The 15,241-nt window shown below is 48.6% G+C and overlaps 1 protein-coding gene across 2 annotated transcripts; it reads right to left on the bottom strand.

The window, feature by feature from the left end:
* Positions 1–3,454: 3,454 nt before the first annotated feature.
* Prpf19 (pre-mRNA processing factor 19) lies at positions 3,455–14,522 on the bottom strand. Of its 2 annotated transcripts, none has more exons than XM_087617747.1 (16): positions 14,297–14,522; positions 12,113–12,262; positions 11,877–11,953; positions 10,565–10,763; positions 10,396–10,469; positions 10,241–10,303; positions 9,477–9,518; positions 9,305–9,379; positions 8,957–9,032; positions 8,683–8,792; positions 6,640–6,795; positions 6,371–6,440; positions 6,087–6,172; positions 5,680–5,850; positions 5,439–5,544; positions 3,455–3,967 (listed from the first exon to the last, which is right to left on the bottom strand). In XM_087617747.1, exons 1-16 carry the CDS (start codon positions 14,313–14,315, stop codon positions 3,870–3,872), a joined length of 1,572 nt encoding a protein of 523 aa, XP_087473873.1. In that variant the 5' UTR covers positions 14,316–14,522; the 3' UTR covers positions 3,455–3,869.
* Positions 14,523–15,241: the final 719 nt, after the last annotated feature.

Genomic DNA, 15,241 nt, shown 5'->3' with positions numbered 1-15,241 from the left:
CTAATTTGGGAACTCTGGGGGCAGGGGCGCTTCTTCAGAATCCTGGCCATGTTGACATCCGCCTGGATGAGAACAGGGGGCCTGCCAGAGGCAGAAGTCTAGATGTAGGCCTCTGAGGGAGGACACTGCCGAGCTCAACCCAGAGTTAGGGCAATGAGGAATCTTGCCTGTCTTGGTGCTGGTGGACTAAAAGAACTGCCTTAAAGAGAACTGTGATCGCTCTCTCTCCAATGTGCCCGTCCAAATTCTTAGTATGCAAGTGGGGAGACAGAGGAATCCTTCCAGTTTCAGTCCTGGCTGATCTGCTTCATCATGCCTCCCTGGCTGGACGGATGAGCTTTTGGTTTTGTGGAGCCTGCTTTTTGTTTTTCCAAGATAGGGTTTCTCTACGTAGTCCTAGCTGTCTTGGAGTTCACTCTGTAGACCAGGCTGGCCTTGAACTCAGATCTATCTACCTCTGAATGCTGGGATTAAAAGTGTTTACCACCACACCCAGCTGGATTGATGAGTTTTAATGTCAGGCTTGAAGATGGAGAAGTTAGGTCAAACCTTAACACCACGGGTGTCAAGCACTGAGGGCCACTGAAACTGTTACTAGCAGCCATCCCGAAGCAGGGCAACAGTCACTAGTCACCGAGGGGTACCATGTGCTCACTCCTTGCAATAGCTCACTTAGCCCTCAGGTAGGCACCACACAGGACTCAGGAGTCACTGTAAAAGGAGAGTTAGGAGTCAAACTGAGGCTTGATGCAAGAGACCATACTAGCCATGACCCTACACTCCAAGACCCACAGAGGAGGTCATTAACGGTCCACTGCTGTCTCAGCTTTGTCTCTGAAACTATGTTTTAAAGTCCCAATTCAAGGCCACGTCTCAGGACAAGAGGCTTCTCTGACACTCACCTGCAGAAGGGGACTAGCACCGCCTGCTGGCTAGAGGCATGCTTTGCAGGAGCTTGGCCAAGGTACTAGGTTAGTTGGTAGCTAGTGTTAATTTCCCTGCCCCCTAGGTGACCATGGTTGGTGCTTCAAGTTCAAGCAGTGTAGACAGACTGTCAGTTCAACGGCAAAGGAACATGGTTTTGAACATCCAGAGGCTCGACTGTTCATAGGGTGGAGTAAGCACTGATTCACATCATAGCAAACACATTCCCTCTGGGCACCAGGCTCTGTGACGCTCCTAGACCCTAAGTAATAGGACTGGTGTGGTCCAGGAAGATGGAGCCCTTTAGGATCCTTGAAGCCCCAAATGAAAGCTTGCTTTTTTAGTGGCATCTTCCATCAGAGTACTTGCAACCACTACCAAGAAACCCAAGACTAGGCCTATTGACTAGGAATGTTCCCTCATACAAAGGGTAGGTGGGGAGGATCACTGGACCCTCAGCTGACGTCCAGACATTTGTTCCTACACTTCCTGGCAAACTGTATAAAATTCTGCCCTAATTGCATGCGATCTCACTGTCCTGTGAGATACTCTACAAACTGTGCCCTATTAGGAGGGATGGCTATTTGTTTACTTCTCTGATGTATGCCAGGACTCCCTACCTGTATTGTGGGACATACACACACATCCCACAATTTCAAGATGACCATGGAGCTGTGCCCAGAAAGGGTTCCCAAATCTTGTCTCTCACCATCTTTGTAGGTGGATCATAAAAATGCACATTACCATCTAACAGAAATTGCTCAGTGGCTTTGCACTGGCCAGCTTTAGGGACCACCTTAGGCCCAGGATGTCCCCAGGCATCCCCTCCCTCCCCTCCCTACATTGGCACTCCACTACCACCTGCAGACAGCTGTTATCGGCTCATCTCTAACTTGGCTGTTGAAACTTTTTATTTTACATTTACCTCGTTACTAAAGAACTGTAAGACTCAAGTTTTTAAAAAATCACTTTCACTGGGCAGTATTGGCACATGCCTTTAATCCCAGCACTCAGGAGGCAGAGTGAGTTCTAGGACAGCCGGGGCTATACAGAGAAACCCTGCCTCAAAAGAAAAGAGAAAACTGCTTGAGGGCATGTTAGACCAGAGCAATCCTATGAGAAGTCATAGCTTCTTCAGTCCAAAGTGGATGTCAATGTCAGGAACTCACCCATCAGAACTCAGCAAACCACTGGCCTTCATGGCCAGGATGCCCACTGACCCTAGCATGCTCACTGCTGCTTCACCAGTCTAGAGCAAGCTCCGTCACAGTGAACTCTATCTCTCAGTCACCTCTTGGTCCATTTACTTTAAGTCCCTGTATTCGTAGGGGGTGTATACATATGTACACATGCATGTAGAGGGCAGAGGATTACTTTGAGTGTCATCCTCAGGAAATTCTTTTGAAATAGGGTTCTTAGTTTAGAGCCCACTAACTAGGCTAGTACAGATTGTGTGTGAACTCCCAGGATCCTTGTCTCTGCCTCCCCAGCACTGGTTAAAGGGCTCACCATGCCTGGCTTTTTACAATAGGTGCTGGGGACTGAATTCCGCTCAGGCTTGCCTAGAAAGCACTTTACCAACTGTGCCTGTAACAGTTTACTGGATACACTTCTGGGGAGCAGCGGGCTGCACAGTAACTGCAGCAGACGGTTTCTCTACTATAGCTCTCCCATCCTAGCAGTAAGGTAAGTCTGAATCTCCTTGCCCACAGGACGCCCTGACAGAACATACCCAGTTGCTCTGTTGCGTTGTCAGGACTCCCTAGCTTGCCCTCACCCCTCTAGGTGATTCCTCACGTCTCAGATCCTCTTTTCTAAGAGCTTCTTTGTGGACTCACCAACACTGCCCTGCCCCTTCCTCCCTCATCTCACTACACTCCTAACCTCAAAACAGGCTCCCAGTGCCAACATTCTATTGGGGTGGCCCTACTAGGGCACTGTGGACCCCTGGGCACAGCTAATGGTGACTCACCCTTGGACAGTGGCATGCATCTCCCACACACACACAGCTCCCTCACCTCAACCTCAGAACCTTCTTTCCTTCTACCTACGGCTGTCCTCCTCTCCTATAGTACCAGGTAACTCCTACATTAATCTCCTGTTTATCATCTAATGTTTTATTTATTGTGCTCGAGCTGTCTGCCCAGGGAACAGCTCTACTTCAACAGATTAGCTGCCAGTCAACAAAGTCTCTCTGGTCAAGCCATCCAGGAATCAGTTTATATCATCTCCCTCTGAAGGATTACCCTAGCAATCCACTCACAGCAACCCATCAGCAGGCTAAGGCTAATCTTCTAGCTCCCCGATACATTTCAGGCTTGTGTAAGAGAAGCCAAGCCAGGCAGCTAGCACAGAACAAGTGACAGGGGCACTGGGAACAAGGGCAAGGCCTTCAGGATTGGAGACTTCTGGCGGACAGCTTTTAGGCTGCAGGGGAAGTTTCCTGTTAGCCAGTGCTCCACACTGTGCTCCCTCTCCCATGACCTCCCTGAATCAGGGTTTCTGGCAGACAGACACAAGAAGCTGACTGTTTACTGTGTGGCTTTTTTTTTTTAATGAAACTAGATCACTGCTTACAAAAACCTGCAAGAGCCCTCCTGCCCCTCCCCTTCACAGTTCCCTTGGCTCACCTCCCTGTCTCAGAAGAGCTGAAACAGAGCAGGCATGGAACAGCTGCCACCACTGGGGGAGGTGCTGAACTCCGACTCTGAGCATTTTACAGGGTGACAGTTCCTCCATGTCCGTTCCCTGGGGCCCAAAGGCTGCATGGATAGCAGTGTTCCATGTGCCCTGGCTCAGACCATCATCCAGACCAGAATGAAATGATGTGAATGTCCCCCCCTAACCAGACCTCCCTCTCCTCCTAAAGTCCCACCCCCCACCCCCACCCTCTAACTCTAACCCACTACTGAGATGAGGCCCAGAACTGTGACAAGGCATAGGGCCTACAGACTGTAGAATTTGAGGCTCCTGTCCATGCCGGTTGAAGCGATGAACTTGGCGTGGTGCCCAAAGGCCACTCCAGTGGTCAGGCCACTATGCTCTGAGGAGAGAAGGAAAGGGAGTGTGAGAAGGTTGTTCCTTCAGGACTGAACAATGATTTTGTTTGAATAGCACGTTCCTGGCACAAACCCAGACTGCACTTTATGGCAATCCCCTCAACGGCAGGATTCTGCACACTATTTATCTTTAGCCAGCACTCAGCACCTGGCAGGAGGCAGCAATCTTTGTTGGGTGAATGAACATCTGAATACTAATCCCGCTCTCATCTGAGATTTTGGGCAAGATTATTTCAATCTGGCTGAAAGTCTTGGCATGTATGTTTAGCTTCAGCTCATTACTTGGGCCTGGAATAGTCCATTAGCCTGTTCTAGCTCATAGGTGTCAAAGTTCAGGGCACAGCACAGGGCTGGATCCAGAATAGACAAAGCTGAGCTATCCTCTTCACAGGACTCCGACAGTTGGAGAACATATCAGATGTAGGATAACACTGGAGCTTCAAAGCTCCCCAGAGAAAAGCCCTCTTGCGCTCCTAGCTGGCCCAAACTCAAGGTGATCCTCTAGCGTCAGCCACTAAGTGTTGGGATTACAGGTGTGAACTACCACATGCAGCAAGATCCCCACCCTAAAGATTGCTGACGCAACTCAGGGTCACAGGGGAACTCCAAGGTGAGAAAACCTCTTGCACAGCACTGTGTCATTGCCCTTGAGTACTTGTGTTGGGGCCTGAAGACCTGCTACTGTGGGAAAGGCCCTGAACTCCATCTCCACACAAAGCGAAACAAGCGTACCGAACTGCCTTCCATCTGCTCTTCCTAACCTGATGTATAAGCTTCATTACTCATCCACGACAGCCCCCAATAAAAAGTTCACGAAGGAAAGAAAAGGCCAGGCACTGTGGTGCACACCTTTAATCCCAGCACCCAGAAGGCAACGGCAGCATATCTCTGTGAATTTGAGGCCAGCCTGGTCTAGAGTGAGTTCCAGAATTGCCAATGCTTGTTACCCAGAGACACCCTCTCAAAAAGCTAAAATAAATAAAAACTTCATTACTGCCCATTACTTCATTACTGTTCTTATTCATTACGCAAATCAAGACCCATTACCAAATATACCATAAAATACTTCTAACCTATGGGTGTCATGCACTTTCATGTAAGCCCTCATGATCCCCACGAAGTGTCTCTTCATGTATTCCAATTTTCCTGGAACACCAGGGAGATCAGTTTGCTCCTCAACACACAGCTTGGGAGAGGCCAGCTAGTAGCAGTACTCTGGGACAGACTCACAAGTACTTTTCCTGGGCCACAATGCTCTACTCCCCAGCCATAAGTAAACACTACTGGGTGGGGATGGGGGTTGAGAGCTCAGTGACAGAAACCTCGACTGTGTTCTAGTCCCAGGACAGCAAGACGGGAAGGAAAGCCTATCTAAGCCAAGCCCAGAGCTTTATCCCCACTTCTCACCAGAGCAGACACACAAGGCCCTGGAAGCCCCAGGCAGGCGTCCTCTACCTGTAAAGTGAAGAATCTCTGTCCACTGTTTGCAGATGTAGATCTGGACATCTGTACCCCCAAGCGCCAGGTAGGTGCCACTCTGGTCAAAGATTAGTGACTTCACCTGCCAAACCCCAAAGAGAGGCAATTACACAAATGAACAGAAGACATGAAACTGGGAGCAAACAGGAGCGGCTTGCATGAACTCAGAAACTATCGCCGAGTAAGGAGAAACAATTGAGACTGAGGAGGAACACACCTCAAAGTTGTTGTCCAGCTGCAATGTCTTGAAGTTCTTCAACTTGCGTAAGTCCCAGAGCTTGACTGAGGAGTCATCAGCTGCCGTGGCCAGGTAGTACCCATTCTCAGAGAAGGCAATGCTGGTAATGGGGCCGGAGTGGCCAGGGAAGTTCGCCACATTGGTGCGTTCCTGCAGGTGGAGGTTGGGCAATAAAACAGCATTCACTGGTCAAAACAGGAAAAAAAGCAGGGCTTACCAAACTCCTATTGTGAGATGTCCTATACATCCACAGTTCCTTGATCACACTTATGCCACACAAACAGAGCTAGGTACTCCTCTCCCAAGCCCTGAGATAACTCAGGCTTGCCATCACAGCTCATAAGTTCCTTCTCCTTTGGGCCCCAGACGAGGCCTGCATGTCCTACCTTCAAGTCCCAGATCTTGATCTGGGAGTCCATGGTTCCTGTTCCAAAGATGAGGCCATCAGGGTGGAACTGTGCACAGGTAAGAGCTGAGGAAAGGGAAGAGGTCTGTAGTCAGGAGTTTGCAGGGAGAGTGAGAGCGCTTCATTCCTCACTGTACCAGCACAAGAGTGGCACTACATTACTGCCAGTGGTAAACACTGTCTTTAGAACACATAAGCAAATGACTGAATGAAACACACCAACAAATTGCAAACAAAAGAGCTCAATGCCTCTAGGCCACTTACAGCAGCCGGAAGTCTCATCTGTCACCTTGGTGAGCACACGTCCTGTCTGAATGTCAGAGAACGCCCAGTACTGAAAATGAGATGAAAGAAAAAAAAAAAAAAAAAAAAAAGCCAATGAGAAAGTGGGTCTTGTGGTCTTCAAGACAGATCCCCCTTGCAGAGTTAGTTCCCATAGAGAAGAAACATTTCCCAAACTCTGGGAACCTTGCTGCCCCCTCCTCCCGGGATGAGAAAGCAGCTTCCTCAAGGCCCCCTGACTGTGACTGCACCTGATCATCAGAGGAGCTCAGTAGATAGTCTCCAGTGGCATGGAGGCTGAGTCCTGTCACCGCACTCTCATGGGCCCGAACAACCTGTACACAAGAAGTGTTCGGGACGGACCAAATCCTGATAGTAGCATCAGGGGACGCAGAAAACACCAATTCCTGAAAGGAAAGAGAGCAAGAATCAGAGTCCAAGAAGTGAGATGCATTTTAACACTTTTCCAGAGTGATGAGGACAGTCACAACTGCCAGCAACTACTTCTAGCCCAGTCCTGCCTGTAACCTTCTATCTAAACAACAAAGTCTGGGGCTGGAGAGATGACTCAGCGATTAAGAGCGCTGACTGCCCTTCCAGAGGTCCTGAGTTCAATTCCCAGCAACCATGTGGTGGCTCACAACCATTTGTAATGGGATCTGGTGCCCTCTTCTGGTGTGTCTGAAGACCAAAGTGTCATATACATAAAATAAATCTTAAAAAAACAAAAAGCAAAACAGAGCCTAAGAAAGCCAAGGAAAAAAGTGCTGCTGAAGTGCCAGGCCAGGCGAGAGCTTCACTACTTAGTAGGACAAGCAGCAACTGCATCAGAGAGCACTTGGGGCCCATTTTCAGGCTGGGTAAAATATGGCTTGTATAACTGAGACTGAAGTCGTGTGCTGCCTGCAGCTAAAGATGGCTGTAATAGACGATGGGAGCAGCACTGAGCCTAAAGGAAAGCCATGGGCCCTGTTCCTTCCACTTAGACCTCAAGAGCAAGTTGATTATCCAAAAGACTTGGGGCAGAAAGAACTTATTTAGTTTCCTTAACAAATTATTCCAACTAGTTAGGATAGCAACAGCTAAAAGATAAAAGCAACTATTCTTTCATTAACACATAAAAGCCAATAGTGGCACTAATATCAAATAAATAAGAAAATAGCGCTGCAAATTATACCTAATTTTTTCAGTTTGTCACAGTTGTGGTGGTTTGAATTAAAAACGGCCCCCATAGGCTCATGCTTAGTCCCCCAAAGTGGCACTATTTGAAAGGATTAGAAGGATGCTGCTATCAGAGGAAGTACGGGTGTGGGGTGTGGGGTGTGGTGGGGTCAAAGGCCCACACCAACCCCAGTGCTTTGCATGCATGCTGCACACATATCTGTCTGTCTCCTTTCGGATCAGGATACAGCTCTCAGCTACTGCTCCAGTACCATGCTTGCCACCTGCTCCCTGCCATGATCATGGACTGACCCTCTAAAACTGTAAGCAAGCACCAGTTAAATGCTTTCTTTTATAGGAGTTGCCACGATCATGGTGCCTCTTTACAGCAAGAGAACACTGACAAACATAAATTCCTCTATTTCTCAGTTTCCTTTTTTTTAAATATTATATATGAGTACACTATAGCTGTCTTCAGACACACCAGAAGAGGGCATCAGGGCTGGAGAGGTGGCTCAGAGGTTAAGAGCACTGTCTGCTCTTCCAGAGGTCCTGAGTTCAATTCCCAGCAACCACATGGTGGCTCACAACCATCTATAATCAGGTCTGGTGCCCTCTTCTGGCCTGCAGGAATACATTCAGGCAGAAAGCTGTATGATGTATATATAATAAATAAATAAATCCTTTAAAAAAAAAAAAAAAAGAGGGCATCAGATTTCATTACAGATGGTTGTGAGCCACCATATGGTTCCTGGGAATTGAACTCAGGACCTCTGGAAGAGCAGTCAGTGCTCTTAACTGCTGAGCCGTCGCTCCAGCCCTACATCTAAGTTTCCTAACGTATGAAGAGAAAGACTACCTGGGAGGCTGCTCAAGTACCTGAGGCAGCAGCATACCAAAGCCACTGTATTCTATGAAACCATTAATCTCATCTAATAAGCTACTTTTATCCTCTAAATCAAGGGTTCTCATCTATTAGAACTCACACGACTTTCAACAGTCTTGGGGGTCAGCATGGGAACATCAATGCCTGTTTCACCAAAACACTAGAGGTTGGGCAATTAGTTCTGAGCCTCAAAACCACTGGATCTGGACTTAGAAATAAGACAAGGGTGACTTCGAGAGTATCTTACCTGAGAAGGATGAAACACCACACTGGTGACCTTCTTGGTATGGCCTTTGAGAGTGGCCAGGATTTGCTCAGTACTCTTATCAAAGACAACAACGTTTTTATCTGCCCCACCTGAAGAAGATACAAAGAAGACAAAAATGAGGCAGGCCTTAAAGTATCCCTGGGCCACAGAAGGTCTTTCTGTCCTTAAATCCATGCAAAGGACCAAGGGGGGTTATATCTTCCCTGGGTCCTGCCATCCCTCATCTTGGCTGTCAGGCCAGACCTAGACTCACCAGTAAGAATCTTGTTGGTGTCTGAGGGACACAGGTCCAGAGCAAGAATCCCAGGAATGCTAGCACTGTGTAGCCCCTTTGCAGACAGAGCCACATGAAACCCAGTCACAGCCAAATCCAAGCCATACAGGTCCTCCACTCCCCTTCCCCACACCCCTCATTTTCCTCCCCAGTCAGGAAAGAAGAGTGAGTTCTATTCCTTATCCACCCAGCTTGGCTGGCTGCCTGGATGTACCAATTCCCCCCACTGCATGGCAGGACAGAAGAGCAGCCAAGGTGAGACACTCTGCCAGGGACCCAGGTAGCATTTCTCATGACTCCGCAGGCTGGCCACCTTCAGCCACTTACCACATGGGATGCCACCTGCCGGTACTTGCTGAGCTCTTCAGGCTTCACCAGCTCCTCAGGGACAGTTTTTCCTCTCTGAGAAAACAAAAAGCCCCCAAGAGCAGCAATGAAAGCAGGCTTCAACGAGCCCTTTCTCCAAGAAGGTGGGTGTTCCCAGCAGGCAACAACTCACCTTCTTACGCTCCGTGGTTAGTACAGTGGCCTTGTCTTGAAGCTGTGGAGAACATAAATAATTTTGTGACACAAAGCACACTGGGTGCTAGTCACATCTGATACATCACCAAAACACGCCATCTGCCAAACTGTGGGCTAAAAGCTGACACACCTCCACCCCCATCTTATAAGGTGAGGTATCCACAACCTTATGGTATAGCTGAGAAAACTGAACATCAAAAGAACTCCCTTGCCACAGCAGGTGGGACAGGAACCAGGTTGTAGTGCTCTGGGAGCAGGTCTAGGCTACAAACATGAGAGCTCAGATGAGCGCTCACTCCGTTGACCCACAAATGAAGACTACATCCAACAGAACCTAGCTGTAGTCTGAAGTCTGCTCTGCCTCTTCACAGCTGTCTGACTTGCCACCTCAGACTCCTCATCTTAATACAAAGATAACTCTTGCCCTAAGGCAAAATGATCAAAATCTATAACGAAATGACTTAATATCAACAAGGACTGCAAAAACTGCAAGAGCTAAAAACTTCCCTCATAGGTAATTAAATCTTTCCCACAGTAAGCCTACGAAACACACACCCCTCATTCTATTCAGAAGCCAGGGAAATGAGACAAAGGAAGCCAGACTGAAGTAAGTGTCATCAGAAAGCTCTTGATTGGCAGTACAGGCTCCTCTCATTGCCCACTGTGAGAGTCTTACAGGCCCCCAATGCCTACAGTACTAAGGGAGAGACTGCAGTCCCATCAGAAGAACACACAACTTACCTTCTGGATAATCTCAGGGGTCATTCCCACAAGCTCACCCAAATCCATGGGCTCTCCTGCACCCTGTAGAAAAGAAAGGGAGAGTAGGAGGGGCTCACAATACCAAAACTGTCTGTGTAAGGGACAGCTACTGGGGCCTGGAAGGGAACACTTACCACAACACTGGGCTGTGAGCTTGGCACAGCCTGAGGTACAATAAGACCAGCCTGTGGTTTCAGAGTAGCCAGAGCTGAGAGAAAAGATGAGGTTAGAAATGGGACATAACAAAGCAGGGCCAGCAGCAGGGCCAGAAGAGGGTGGGGAGCAGCAGGGAACACCAGAGACCTTCTCGAGCAGCAGTGACCTCCTTGGTGAGCCGGGCAATGACTCGGCAGGCAGCATCGTGCTGGTACAGAGCGTGGGACAGTTCCTGGCGGGTTGTCTGCAGCTGCTGGCGAAGAGTGAAGCTGTGCAGCATGACTGCATCCTGGGAGAGGGTAGGCCACTGTGAGGACTGGGGGAGAGCCGGAGAATTCGGCCAACCCTAGAGAAGAGGACACCACCTCCTATTCTACACTGAAACCAACCTGAGCTACTCAGAGACCCAAGCCAACATCTGAGTGACCCTGAATGCCCTGTACGACATTCAGGCTCCTACCCCATACCACACCCTGGACACACACAGAGTAAGAATTAGCTCCTTCCCACCCCAACCTTTGCAATTCACCAGCAAATCACAGGCATTAATGTCATCACCTCTCTGAAAGGAAATAATTATACTGCTGTGATTATTTACTGGCTATCCTCAGCAAATGCAGAGCCCAGTAATGAAAGAGTCCCTGGTGTCACAAGGCAAATATGTCAACTGCATTCTACTTACAGAATCCAGATAGACAAGACTAATGAGTGTCCTGTAGTCAGGAAGTCAAGTCTTAGAGACTGAGCAGTGTGTCCTAAGTCACAAAGGCTGACAGTGGAGAAAACTTTGGAATCTAGGTCTGCAAGAGTTCCAACAACCGGGCTCCTCTTGTATTGCTATCCTGTTCCTCACAAATGAAATAAGGCCAGCACAAAATGAGGGGGGCTGCTCAGTGGTACAGGGATTACATTAACCCTGTGTTCATCACCCCCAAGAGTCAGGCCTGGTGGTTGGCACTTATAATCCTAGCACTAGAAGGCTGAGGCAAAAGGATCAAAGTTTCAGACTAGTCTAACAAAGCAAAGTCCTATCTCAAGACAGTAAGAGGGCCTGCAGAGAGTTGAGAGCCCAGAAATTAAGAGCACTTGCTGTTCTTCCAGAGGACTCAGGTCCAAGTCCCAAACCCCACAGGGTGGTTCACAACTGTTCATAACTACAGTTCAAGGGATCACACACCAACTCCTGCCTCCCAAGCACCAGGCACGTAAGTCATACACAGTCATACATGTAAGCAAAAGGCCATACACAACATAAAACTACATTAAAAGAGGGAGGGAGGGAGGCCTCATCTGTTCAATCCTCAGGTCCTAGCCCGGAGGTGCATTCTTTTTTTTTTTTTTTTTGGTTCTTTTTTTCGGAGCTGGGGACCGAACCCAGGGCCTTGCGCTTCCTAGGTAAGCGCTCTACCACTGAGCTAAATCCCCAGCCCCCGGAGGTGCATTCTTTTCACAGACTCACCCACTCATCCTGCAAGGCTTTCAGAATGGCTGGGATGCTGGTGGCAGAGGGAGGCTTGGGCCGGATTGGATGAGCAACTGCCAAGAGAGGCAGCAAAGCAGGTATGAAGAACTAGAACCCGGGAACTCTTCCCCTCCCCCACTCACAGCCACCATCTTCTCCACCAGATTGGCACCACCTCCCACTCTTGAAGGCTGAGCTGAGATGGCCTTGGACCAAGGCTATTGGGCAGGCACCTTTGATGTCGATGAGCTGCTCCTCTGAGAGAGGCTGGTTGTTGATAGGATCTGTGCCATTCTCTGCAATGTACTTCTCAATGAGTCGCCGCTCATACACATGATTAGAGACAGGGGACACGCATGGGTGCTCTGGCACTTCGTTGGAGACTATAGAGAAAGACAGGTAGTGAGCCACAGGGTAAAAGGAGACTCTTCACTGTGTCAGCCCCAACAAGACCCTGTCCTTTATAGTCAGCTATCAGGAAGCAAGGTCTGTGACAGCAAGCCTGCCTGTACTTGGTCCCACAATGCTTGCCAACTACTTACCTAGAATCTCTGGTCTGCTGATAATAAAAGTCAATAAATAATAACTGCCCAGATCCTATGTGCCAGTGCGGTATAGAGTGGTCGATCTCTTTTTTGAACCCAGATGACTAGGCACATGACAGAGAAGTACACAGAGCACAACTCAAACTTCTGTCATCCATCGGGAGCCCGAGATGGATCAACAAGAGAAATTACAAAGCCATGTGACAAGCACTGATAAATTAAAAACAAACAAACAAAAACTTTCCATTGCTCTGCTACTACGTGCCAGGCAGAATTCTATTCTAAGCGCTCGACAGAATAGTCTGTGTACCCTTGAAGATGGGACTTACAGCTGTCACTGACCTCCAGGACAATGCAGAAGCGAAGCACACACTTGATAAACATCAGAGCAGATTAAATAAGTGCAAAAGTACTGGGGCTCAGAAAAGAATATCCCAAAGTATGGAGCCCTGGGCATGCCAAACTACCAAAAAAAAAAAAAAAAAAAAAAAAAAAAAAAAAAAAAAGCCTCAAAAGCAAGCTGAGAACCAAGGTCTCTCTGACCTTCTCAGACCCCCCTTGCTTCTCTACCTTCCCCTAAAAAAGACAACTGGATCACTCAAGCAGACAAGTGAAAGCTACCTCCACATCAGACTCTTCTGAAGGCCGCTCTAAGATAGTGACTTATCACATCACAAAACAGCTCTTATTCATCACATAATTCTATTCGCCTTCCCATAGGTTGTGAGTCAACAACCCAAGGCTTCAAGCTCCTATCCTTCTCAGTGGCTTCCCTTAGAGTCACTTAATTTTGCAGGACTCCATGCACATGTAATTAAGTATTTGTTTCAGTACTTAAAATCCCTATTTTTGTATATGGCTTTCCTGTCCTATTCTGTAGGTTTATCTCACTACTCAACGACTGAAGCTTTCTGAGAGCTTTCCCTCTCCTACCAGAGGAAGGATGGCCCTGGGCATGTAAGAGTGTTGTTTCAAAGATGAAAAGGAAACAAATCGTTCATAAATACTTTGCAAACTGCTATTTCTTCACTATGAGACTTCCTTTTCTGTTTGTCATTTCCCTCCTTCCTTTCCCTCTTTGAATTAATGGCAACGTTCTGAGAGGGAAAGAGAGAAAGTGAGGAAACTAGTAATGGGGTAAACAACTGGGAGAACACCCGCAATGCCGTAATACAACACCCAAAGACAAGACCATATACTACATGGGAAAACCATGGATCCAGGCTCAAAGAACCGAGCTCCATGGCTTAGTTTCGTCGCACACCCCTGGATAAACCCATTCTTCAAGTCTTCCGACAACCTCTGTAACACACGGATCTTTATTTCCCTTCAGACAATTCTTGTAAGCATAAAATGAGATCACCGTTTGGAAATGCATCGTAAATCAATACAGGTTTTCTAAACATTCGCTGTTTTCATTAGTCATACTGCGCGAGGCTAGAAGCCAGACACCTGGCTTCCAGCCCTGGTCTCGAAGTCACTGCATGATCTCTGCAAATCAGAAACTCCAATTCCTAAGCGAGGTTTCCCAAGCAATATCCATTGCAATGCTTTCAATTTTGCAGGTGGGGAAACTGAGGCCCAAACCCGCTAGAGCCCAGATCACAGTCGGAGGCGGATCCTGGACACGTCCTCGGGTTTTTGACACCAAGAGCTGTTTTTCACTGCACCAGCTCCTCCCCCCACTTCTGCTCAGGCCTGTCTCAGCTCTGTAAAACGCTCTGTCAAAAGACCCCTGAGACAGTCATTCTTCCCAGCTACGTGAATTGCGCATCACTGCGCAAATGCACCCTGCACGCAGGGCCGGGGGCTCTAGGGCCCGAGCCACAGCGGCCGCACACGCTCCCGCCTCCCGCCGCAGCCAGCACTCACTCGAGCAGATCAGGGACATGGCGCCGTCGTAGCGCTGCTGCCAGTCGCCTCACAGCGGGTTCCCGGACTAGCTCTGCAGCCTCCGCGGGCCACTTCCGGTCCCCCGCCGCTTCCGGAGCGCTCGGACGCGGGTAGACAGCTGCCCGGCGTGGCGATGCTCGCACAACTGCTTCACGTGGGGAGGTGGCCGGTGGCGCGCCTCAGCCTTCTGCAGCTAACGGAAACTGCCCTTTCCCAGCATGCAACCGAGCAGGAAAAGGCCCGCCTCGGAACACTCGGCTGTTTCCGCATTGGCTCGGCTTCTTCCGGCGAGTTTTCCAAGAGGCCTGAGGCGGGAAGGAGAGCAGAAACTACATTTCCCATGAGGCTGCGGGGATCTTAAACCTAGGAATCTGGCCAAGGCTGTTTTTGAGGCGGAGCTGCTGTCACCCAGGGAACACTAGTCTTTGAAATGTTCGTGTGCAGGACAGATTTCTCAGGAGCTTGTAAAAATGCAGATTCCTAGGGTCTGCCTTAGAGAGTCTGTAGGTATGATTCTGAGCCTGTGTTCCTTGGCTGCCTTTTGAGAAACAATGTGACCCCGTAAATAAAGCACAAATGAGTAAAGAAGCTAACACTGTCTAGGTTCTGTCTCTACTCTTGCTCTGGGAATTTGGGCAAGTCCCTGGCTTCGTTGCCTGCTACGTTTTAAATATAGTCTGTTTTCTAAACTCGAGGGAATTTAATTCCTGGCGTCTATGTGAATATTTAAAAGAATGGAAAGTTGATGGGTGTGTTTGCACAAGTCTTTAAGCACAGGCACTGAGCTGCAGAGCCAGGCAGAACTCCGCGTTCAAGTCCAGCCTGATCTGTACAGTGAGTTCTAATCCAGGACAATCAGGGCTGTGTAGAGAAAGCATGTCCCAATAAACAAACAAACCGTAAGAGTGGAAAGTTAACAGGACT

The sequence above is a fragment of the Rattus norvegicus genome, chromosome 1, assembly GCF_021556685.1.
Source record: "Rattus norvegicus strain SHRSP/BbbUtx chromosome 1, alternate assembly SHRSP_T2T, whole genome shotgun sequence".
Lineage (NCBI taxonomy): Eukaryota > Metazoa > Chordata > Mammalia > Rodentia > Muridae > Rattus > Rattus norvegicus.
Note: the sequence above shows the minus strand (reverse complement) of the source record. Positions and strands in the feature narration are given on the sequence as shown.